The 11209-nt window shown below is 26.1% G+C and overlaps 1 protein-coding gene across 1 annotated transcript; it reads left to right on the top strand.

The window, feature by feature from the left end:
- Window positions 1-209: 209 nt before the first annotated feature.
- LOC126549836 (E3 SUMO-protein ligase KIAA1586-like) lies at window positions 210-3284 on the top strand. Its single transcript, XM_050200224.1, has 2 exons — window positions 210-395; window positions 1272-3284. The coding sequence occupies exons 1-2, from the start codon at window positions 210-212 to the stop codon at window positions 3282-3284; spliced, it is 2199 nt and encodes a 732-aa protein (XP_050056181.1).
- Window positions 3285-11209: the final 7925 nt, after the last annotated feature.

Genomic DNA, 11209 nt, shown 5'->3' with positions numbered 1-11209 from the left:
CCTATAGTGTACTTTTTACAAGTTATTACGATATAATATAGTTGGTAACTGGTAAGTTAATAAGTTTTAATAATTTATATTTTTATTGAAGATCTTTATAATTAAAATAAATATATTCCAAACCACATTTATATTCTAAATTAATTTCATTGGTAAGTTTGTTAATTGTTATTGAGTTACCTAGTTTTTAATTTATACAGAATTGTATCATGGCTGGCCTACTAAAATACAAATTTACCAAGACCAAAAAGACTGATGGTAGTGAAAATGTTGCACAAATTATTCAAAGTCCATGTACAGAAAATACGGTCTCTTCTGTCAAAAAATATGTCGCTGAAATACCAATAATACCAGACTCTAAATCAGAGTTTCCTGAATGCTGGGATTTTAAGCAGGTAGATACCTATAAGTTATTTGATATGAATAGGGTAGAGGACTTATAGTAGTTTTAGCTCTAAAAAGTCACCAATTTATTTATTTATTTTGTATATTTAAGTGTAATACATTTAAGTATACAAAATAAATTAATAAATCTAATTAATTATGAATAAAACTTACTAATTGAATGTATGAACAATGAACTACTTACTTTATACAATATTGTTTAGGTTTTATAAATTTCAAAATTGTTGTTACTTTTACAAGTTATATATAATTATTTTATATTTAGTATTTAGCACCTAACACTAAATTAAAATTAATATATTTTTTAAAATTGTTAAGTAGGTATATAAAATATTTATTTTACAAATCCCTTTTATTATGTACAATTTAATATAACAAATGATGAGTATTTGATAAAATATGGTATCGAGATATAAACATAATATAAAAATATCTAAACCTCTATCAGGATATTTAACATACCTTTTTTTTGCAATTAAAATTTTAAAATTTTAAGATATTAACTAAGTTTTGATATTAATTATTAGTATAGGTAATGTACCTGTAGCCATTGATAAAATATACTATATATACTATAGCACAGGGGTCACCAATTAATACTTTCCGTGGGCCACATTAAGAATTCAGAAAATGTTTGAGGGCCATACAAATTCGAAGTACATAATATTTATTATAGTATGCTGATTAAGTTAGGTTACATATTAAATTATTGGCTTTTTCTCTCCTTGTCTGCGGGCCTGTTAAAATTCATCCACGGGCCGGTTGCGGCCCGCGGGCCGCCATTTGGTGACCCCTGCTATAGCATATGAATACATTTAAATAAATATTATTATCAAACTGTTAAAATGTCTGTTCTATTTTTTTAGATTACTTATTTTACTAAAGAATATCCTTGGATTTATTTTAAAAATAAACATATTGGATGTAAGATCTGTAGAGATGTAAATCAAAATTTATTAAATCAAAAAGGATCACATGTGGCATCTGAATGGTCTAATGGAGAAGTTTATTCATCAGGTTCTACATTAGAAAAGAAAAAAACTAATTTAAGAAAAAAAATTTCTAAACACAAGAATTCTGCTGCTCATTTAAATGCACAAAAAGTTATATTTTTGTCTGAAAAAAAAGTTATTGATGAACATATTTCAATGTTGATGGTGACTGATCAAGAAAATACTGCAAGAATATTTCGCACAGCTTATTTAATAGCTAAAAATCAACGCCCTTATACAGATATGCCAAAACTTACAGATCTCCAAGAATTAAATGGACTTGATATGGGAAGAATACTTCAGACTAACGTATCATGTTCTAATATTATTGATCACTTGGCCTTAGAAATGAGAAGGAAGATTGCTATGGACATAGTGAAAAATAATAGAAAAATTTGTATTTTAGTTGATGAATCCACAACATTAAGTAAAAAATCTATGTTAGTTATATGTTTACGTTGTGCAGTTGGTGAACTTAATGAAGTATACACATTTTTGTTTGATATTGTTGAAGTATCAAATACTTCAGCTAAAACTATAAAAGATTCTATATTACAAGTATTGGAAAAATATGGTATGGACACTGATTTTTTGAAAAAAAATTTTATTTCTTTTGTGAGCGATGGAGCTTCAAACATGTTAGGCCGTAAAGCAGGAGTTGGTGTATTATTACAGAAAAGTTTTCCTCATATTATACTTTGGCATTGTTGTAATCACCGTCTAGAACTTGCTGTTGCGGATTGTTTAAAAGAAGTAAGTGGAATTAATCATTTCCAATCATTTATTGAAAAACTATACTCACTGTATCACATGTCACCAAAAAATATGAATGAGTTGAAAGAATGTGCTAATTCTATTGATCAACAGTTATTAAAAATAGGTAAAATATTTACAATTAGATGGGTAGCTTCAAGTCTTCGGACAATAAAAGCTGTTTGGAATAACTTTGAATCTCTTTTTCAACATTTTTCTAATGCAATAATGGATGATCAAAGGAGCTCTAAAGAAAAAGCAAAGTATGTTGGTTTGAAAAATACTTTAAAATCCATAGAATTTGTTCACAACCTTGGCATACTGTTTGATGCTCTGACAGAATTATCAGATTTGTCCATTCAGCTCCAAAAAAGAGATCTATCTCTTATGGCTGCTCATAAATTAATTGAACGGACCATTAGCGTTTTGGAATCTATGGCTAATAAAAATGGTGAAAAAACCAAAGAAGTAAATTCTGCTTGTGAACAAAAAGAATTTAAAGGCATTATATTAGAACATAAATATTCTGTGGTAAAAATTGAAATCGGCCAATTTTTTAGAAGTTTGTCTGACAATCTAAAACAAAGACTTTTTACTACACAATCTTCTCATGTATCAATTTTAGATAAAGCTGATCCTTATAAAGATTTATTTAATAATTTATTGATTGATTTAACCATGCTTTCTCCTGATAATTGGCCTGATAACTGTGATGTACAGTTTGGTGATATAAATGTAAGCCGTTTGTCTAAAATATTTCAAATTGATCAAAGAGCCAGTGTACGAGGATTTCGTGAATACAAAGTGTCTTATCCTTCAGTAAATACAGACATTGAACCATTAATGACCGCTGTAAAGACTTTGGCTATTTCTTCTGCTGAATGTGAACGGTCCTTTAGTTCAATGAACGAAATTGTTTCTTCAAAAAGAAGTGTGTTGACTAGTGATCATATTTCATCGTTAGCTTTCATTAATTGTACTGGACCACCAATTAATAAATTCAATCCCAACATCTATATTAAAACTTGGATATTATCAGGGAAAAGAACTGCAGATGAACAATGTTGTCCAAAAAGAAAAAAGAAAGACGAAGAAGAATCTTATACATCTTTATGGTTATGTTTAGATAAATAGTTACACATACTGGCTATACTTGTACTTATAACATTTACATAGCTTATGTCACTTATAATACCTATGCGATATGATAATATTATAATTTAAATAAATTATTTATTATTTGTTTTTTTAATTAAATGTTTAAAAATAAAATGTAAACCAATATATTTTTTTTTTAACATTTCAGGCAATGAATTGCAATTTATATTTTACATTACTTAGCAGGCATTATATATTTTAAATCATTTCTTTAGGAGAAAATTTGATTTTACATACTATTAACATAAACTTTTTGTGAAAAAATTACAAGGGTGTGTGAAAGAAACAAATTATACCTAGTGAGTACTGAGTAGTGGGTTTCTTAAAAAAGTTTGGTTAGATATAGACTTTGGAAGAACTCGGGAACGCTCCTCAATTTTTAGTGACTTTAGTCCCCCCTCAACATTTTTTCCACTTTAACCACTGGGTATTATATATATATATATATATTAGAGTATAGATGAGGAAGTGTAAAACAATTAACAAATACATCTAGAACCTTTGCTCGTAAAAAAATTAAAGTTTCGATTTTTTTTTTTGATATGGTTTTCATATGTTTATGAATATTTAATATTTTTTCCTCTCCTTGTTGACCCGTCAATAAATTAAACTACACACATGAATGTGAAACGTAACTTAATTATGTGTTGTTAATAAATTTACATTTTAATCGTGATATTAATCAAAAAATGATATTTTCCTAAACAGCAGTTTACACTATAAATATTATCATTTTTTGGGTTTTCTATATTGAAAATTTTTCGAAATACACATAGATAAAATATATTCGTATCTATTTGAAATAATATACGATGGTGAAATCGTGTAAAAATACTCAATAGTATACCTATTACTGTAATATGTAATACCTATACCCACTTTTCTTAAACATACGTTACGATTCCCACGACTTGAATAGGTGAATGATATATGATAAAATTTACCATTAGTTTTATATAAATATAGAAAGATGGCTAAGACTAATGCACACTTATACTCATATACTCAATAAAACGTTTTGGTTATTGCTATTTTGTATTTTTGTGTATAATTTTCTATTGAAATTGTGTTTTGCTTTTAAATACTTGCAAATATTAAAATATTAAATTTTAATGATTTTATAGATTACCGTTAAATAAGAGATAATAATAATAGTAAAAAGTATAATATGACTCTTAGGTAATTGGCAATGTGCTACACTTGTAAACTGTAATTCCAAAAATTAAAATAATATATTTGTAAAACAAATCGGTATTCAATGATTTTCATTCGGGATTAAAAATATAAAAACAATTATTCAAAATCTTAAAAATACTTTAAACACCAAAAACCTGATGTAATTTTTTTCACTACCTAAATTATAGTTAATAAAAACTAATTTCCTAATAACCTAACTTGTGGCATTTAAAATAAATGGAAATTCTACTTAAATTTTAATGGGATAATACTATGTTATACGCAAAATTACTTGGTTTAAAAAAAGCTTTGTAAAAGCTGTTGCAATATTCTTTGCAAGAATAATAAACATAAACATTTTACGTTATACGAGTAACTACAAATTTAAATAAAATATTAAAACTTATGTTATCTAGCCAATTGCCGTAGAAGATAAACTACTTGTAAAACAAACAACAATAATTATTGACATGCATTTAGTCTTTGAAAATTAAACAAAAATATTTTTTATTTGGATTCTAAAGCTATGTTATTGTAGGATTAATATATTCACAAAAAAATACCATGATAAATAATTAATTATTTTCAATTTACTATTTAAAATTAGTGGAATACTCGGTACATTTATTTTCTAGCTATAAAAAACACTTTTAGTACTGATTATACCTAATAGAATTATATTTTAATATAAATAGTATAATTATGTATAATTGAAATTCGCCTTCTTTAAAAAACCATTTAAAATGATCTAATAGTCGCTTCCACTCTCTTAATTGTATTGTTATAACTTTATAATAATTATGTGCTTTTGAGTAATGGTAATTATTATAATACTATGTAATTATAAATATTAATAATAATAATACAAATTCATTATTATTATTATTATTATTATTATCTCTTCATAATAAATAATAATAACAACCCTAACGCCCTAATCAAATAAAATTATGCATACAACTTAATATATTTTATAAAAACATAAAACAAAAATTTTCAATGCGGAATATGTTTTTAAATTTAAATAGTTGATAAACTTCAAAGTATAATATTATTTACTATATAAGTATGTCTGTATACTTTTGTATATTATAAATATATATATATATATTTTTAAAAGTTATTGGTATTTAATCAACAATGTAAGATTATCAAAAATTATCGTTAAAACGAAAATATTTGAAAATTAGTAATACAAGTTTGAGCTTTAAAATTTTAGTCTCAACAGCTTGAAATAAATAGTAAAAATTAGTTTAATAATATGTTATACGTAGACATTATAAAAAGGTTAAGTTATGGCAATTTCAAGATTAAATAGGTACCGGATTTAATTATTTTGTGTTATATTTAAAATTAGTAGGAACTGCATATTAATAAGTAATAATACTCTGTACGATATTATTGTTCTAATGCATTTAAAAAGTATATTAATAAAAATAAAATAATACATTTAAGAATATTATAAGTTTTTGTAAACACGTGTGTAGTTTAATCAGCTTAAGTTCATGATAGACGATAGTAATGTACTATCTAGTAGTATCACAATTTAATTTTCGTTAGAATTTTTAATGATGGCGTTGGCGCGATTCGGCGGGCGTTGTCGCTAATATAATATAGTTTGGTACGTACCTATGTGTTTGAAATACTACGTTATAAATTATATCAAAAAGTAATAATTGAACTTCTACCTCAGATAATATGTGGGATGTTGTTGTTAAAATGTTATTCATTCATTTTCTTTACTTTTTATTTTTTTCATTCCATATTATAATGTTGCGTATTAATTACAACTACCTATATACCTATACGGCTATACTGCTGTTGCCTAGATATAGGTGGAAACCTGCGTGGGTGGAAACCAATAATGTAGTTATTAAAAATATTATAATAATGAAAGAATAATAAAATGTGTGGATCAACTTTTAATATATACTCAATTTTATTGAGTTAAAAAGAATTATATTTATTACATACTATAGTTATCAAATAATAACGGTGATACTATAGTTTTATGTTTATTATTATTTATTGTATAATAAATAATTAAGTAATAACTTATACATAACATTATTATATATTATTGAATACATTGAATATTAAAACTCTTATACCAATAGATAAATGTAATTTTTATAATTTTAAAATCTAAAATAACAATGTTTGTTATTGAGATAGGAAATATTATTAGGTAGCTAAATAGGACTACCTATCTATTTATTATTATACTATTTATTTATATATTTATATAAACATAAATATTAAATGAATGAGTGTTACTCAAAAATATAATTTAATATTTTATCTCAATATTAATAAATAGTCGTATAAAATAAATATACCGATTATCATTTTAATATTTTTACAAGCCAGTAATCTACATTTTATTTTTAAACATAAATGTAACTTGTAAAGATTAAATTAAATAATTTATAAAAATAAGTTTTACACCTGCAAAGCTGTTCTATGTGGTATAATATTTTCTAGTAATTAAATAAAAATAAAATAAAAAATGAATAAAAGTAAGCATTTGTATGTAATAATGAATTTAAGTATATTGTTGGAAAAGTATTTTTATTTTTTTTTTTTAATTGTTAAAAACAGGAACATATTGTATTAATTGAGCATAGCATTTTTTTCTTTAATATCTATATTATACCTATTTTTCTAAAGGAATAGTAGGTACCCAGCTGGACTAATGAAAAAAAAAATACAACCCATTTAAACCATATATTACCATGCATATGCGACATTCTTTGTGTTATAAATGATAATTTGTAACTATAAAAATATTATAACTATTTTAAACACTATTTTTAGTCATTAAATAATATCTTAATATTTTAACTTTAGAGAATAAGTATACGTATGATGCTTTGGAAATTTTTAATGGAAACATTAATATATTATATATTTTTGTACACTAATAGATAGCCGATTAGTACATGTAAACACATGTAATTGTATAAACACAAATGTCTCTTTTTTAATTATTGATAAATGATAATGCATTTATTTGACGCTGCAGTGTGTTGTGACACGGGGTCCTTCAGGTCGCATTCCTTTCTGACGGACTCTCGCAACTACTATATTATAACAGTACCCAAACGTCCAAACATTATTTTATGTTCATCAAAATACCGACAACGTTCGGATTGGCTGCGCCTCAAACCCAATGATACATAGTAACAACGGATCAATTCGCATCATTACGGTTACATCACATCGAAATATGTGATTAATATGAATAGGTACCAGCTATGTATACCTCGACTGGTTATAAACGAACAGACGGTGATGAACGATAATAATACTTTATGCTTTTATATATTTATCTTTTATAGTGTTGTGCTAAAAACCGTGTAGTTTTTACAAAGATTTTTCTTCGAATTTTCTAGACTTACCCCTACATATTCATGCATATAATATGTACATTGTACTGCAACGCGTAGGTACTTAATAAATAAATAATATGAGTTCTTGGTTGATAATGAATAATGGGTGGTCGTCGACTGTAGATGTGTATAAATCTATATGTACTTAGTTCTACAAAAAACTTATAAACAATAATATTATAAGAAAATGTGATTATATGACTTCGTACATCCTACCTTATCGCGCTGGCCGGCCCGTAATCCTCGGGAAGCAATAATGGCACGCGTCGTCGGTGGTGACCTGCAAGACTCGTTTCGCTACCTACTGCAGAATACTGATGTTTAATATGCACTCGCCAACGGTGTTGATTATAGGTCGAGATTTGCCGCCAGCATTCTCGAAACTCTAAGACTTGAAAATGACGCGATTGAAAACAGATAATTTTAAGACTACCGCGCGTAGAGAATACGGAAGCGACGACAGATTCATCATACCGTCTGACTAAAAATTACCGAGTAACAATAGTACGAGTATTTAATAACAAGGATTAGGAGATATCTATAAAATAGATATTAAAACGTAATTTTTAGAATGATATTTTTCCCAACTGAACCATATGTGCGTTGACCGTCCTAATGTAATACCGAGAGAAATTTTAACACACAATAAGTGAAACGGACAAACATGTTTCTATCTTTGGTAGATGATCAATTAAATACCATTTCGTAATAATGTGTAACTAACTTGGACAAATCACCCAGAGGCTTTTTTCTATGATTACTGTGAGTACCTAATGTTACGTTGCATAGGAGTTAAGACGTTATTTTGATATAATACATTATTATTGACAACTTTTATTTCTGTAAATATGAATTATTCATATATCTTCTCATAATATATTTATTATTTAATGCAATTCAATAATAGAAATCCAAGAATTCGCATATATCATATAATAAGTTTCGAGTGTACCTAGGCATATACAAGATGTACACCTTGTCATTTATATAGTAAGTAATAATACATAGATGTGTTAAGTTTGAATTAAATAAAACATTAATATAATTATGCTCATTGTTTATCCGTTGATTTTCTTTTTCTCTATATATTTTCGCAATTTACCTACTATTTACATTTATATATAAATATTATATTAACCAGAACATATGTTATCAATAACTTCAGATATATATTGCCTCGACATTTTTACTTGATTTTAGATAAAATATTTTCTTTCCCATTAAATATCTACATGTATGGTTACAATTTATTTTAAACATACGTTGTTTAATATAGTTTATAAACGGTTTATAAACGTAGTACCTACCTATTGTCAAAATGTTTTGGACAAAATTATTTAAAAAAACATATGTCTATAATATAAATATTTTCCTATATTTTGAAAAATTAACTGTGTATAGAAATTGCTAGTATAAAAATTTGGCGAAAATTTCAAATATTTACAGTGGTTGTTTTTGTGAGTTATAACCATATAAAAATATCAATTATTTTAAAAACTGGTTTTGCGTAAAAATTCCTGTTTTTTTTTCGTCATTTTTCTTTTTGTTTTTTTCCGATGTTTTTGAAAACTGCTGGAAACATTTTTACCCCTATAATATACCAAGGATATTCAATTTGCCATCGGAAACCATCCCTGATGTTTTAAATTGAAGAATTATTTCGACAAGTTATGGTGTACACAGACACAAAAAAAATACTTTATTGTAAAATCAATACATTCCTCGCTCCGTTCAGAATCTAAAATATACATTTGTATAACAGTATTATAGGTTTAGACTAGGTACTTAAAGTGTTTTTTATATAGTTTTTGTAGTATTTACGTTATGCGCTGCAATATATCGATTATCTCTACTTTTACCTTAGTATTGCGAGTCAAGACCGTATATGTTTTACCTTTTATTATAATAAAATACCTAAAGTTATATATTCGGTTACATATTTAGAATTCTCGAAATAGGTATATTTTTTATAACTCTTTGATATAATATATAAATAGTATAATATTTGCAGGCACTAAAGGTATATTAAATGGGTATAGGTACCTAACTTTCAAGTACCTTTTGTGTAACAGCAGTGCGTAATACCAATTTTAACGATATTGTTTAAATCAATTCTTAACAAACTTCATGATGACATTTCCTGTTTTCTATACGTACTTGCGTGATACTACAATAGCACGATGACGTTGTATTCAAAAAGTTGTACTTTACTTGGTCCGTGATAATAATATGTTTCATTGTGAAAATTGTACTCTACAACACTATAGCTGTAGGTACGCCTACTTTATCGATATTACCTATAATGTATATAATTTGTATACGATATTAATATATTATACAAAATATATAAGTATAATTAAATAATTCCGTATGTGTAAGAATTAAAAAGCGTCAATATAATAAAATTATGATCTCAATATTATCATAATTCATAACATCGTTTTTTTTTAATATGTCACAGTGTATAAAAATCGTGCGACGCGTGCGTTTATTAGGTTTTATTGAAATTACGTGACCTATGGCCTATAATATTCTACTTAAGTATAAACGAGCGATGATATCGACGACGAGTCGAGTTTGAATTGGGCAAGAACAAATGAAACCCTACTAAAAGTATTTAAACGTATACTCTTAGTTTTTTTTTATATTACAAGTAAGCCATATTAACTCTGCAAGGTTGCACAAAAATAGGATAAATTTTAACGGTTCATAAACACAAAACAGACTAATATCGTGCATGTATCGTCTACCTTAAAGTTTAAAGATTCATTAAATTAATGTTTATACAACACGGTACTATATTTACGTCATCGGATACACGTAGATATACCTTACTTTTTTTCTAATTCAAACACTACATGCTCGTAATATATATTATAGTATAGTTTATATTTCTTACCTCTTACATAAAAAAAAATATAAATGTTTATGGATGAAAAGGATTAAAAACAATTCGTTTAATACTCATTGTAAGTACCAATAGTTTTATAAAAGTATTCTTTCGTTTTTCGATACGACGTCAAAAAGTAACATTTAAAAAAACAACTAACAAAAACTTTAACATCACAAATGACACAAAAACACTAACACCATCTTTATCAGCAACAAATATACATTCTTCAAACTATAATTGTGCTAAAAATTACAACAACAAAATTTCTGAAAAATTAGCGTATAGGCGCCATCCAATAGTGTAACTAAGGAAGCTTTACGTCCCTGAATGAAATTTAACTCCCCACAATAATAAATACTACTATGAAAAAGTTTTTTTTTGTTATTCTCGTGTTATAAAAACCGGAAAGACAATACATAATAGCTAGTGCGGTATGAATG

This window comes from Aphis gossypii, chromosome 2 (assembly GCF_020184175.1).
Source record: "Aphis gossypii isolate Hap1 chromosome 2, ASM2018417v2, whole genome shotgun sequence".
NCBI classification, from domain to species: Eukaryota; Metazoa; Arthropoda; class Insecta; order Hemiptera; family Aphididae; genus Aphis; species Aphis gossypii.
This window is presented reverse-complemented; position numbering and strand designations above follow the sequence as displayed.

Bases quoted from the DNA above. Each gene is read 5' to 3' on its own strand.
- LOC126549836 (XM_050200224.1), top strand. From the start codon at position 210: ATGGCTGGCCTACTAAAATACAAATTTACCAAGACCAAAAAGACTGAT. The intron at 396-1,271 runs GTAGATACCTAT...CTATTTTTTTAG, and splicing joins AATGCTGGGATTTTAAGCAG to ATTACTTATTTTACTAAAGA.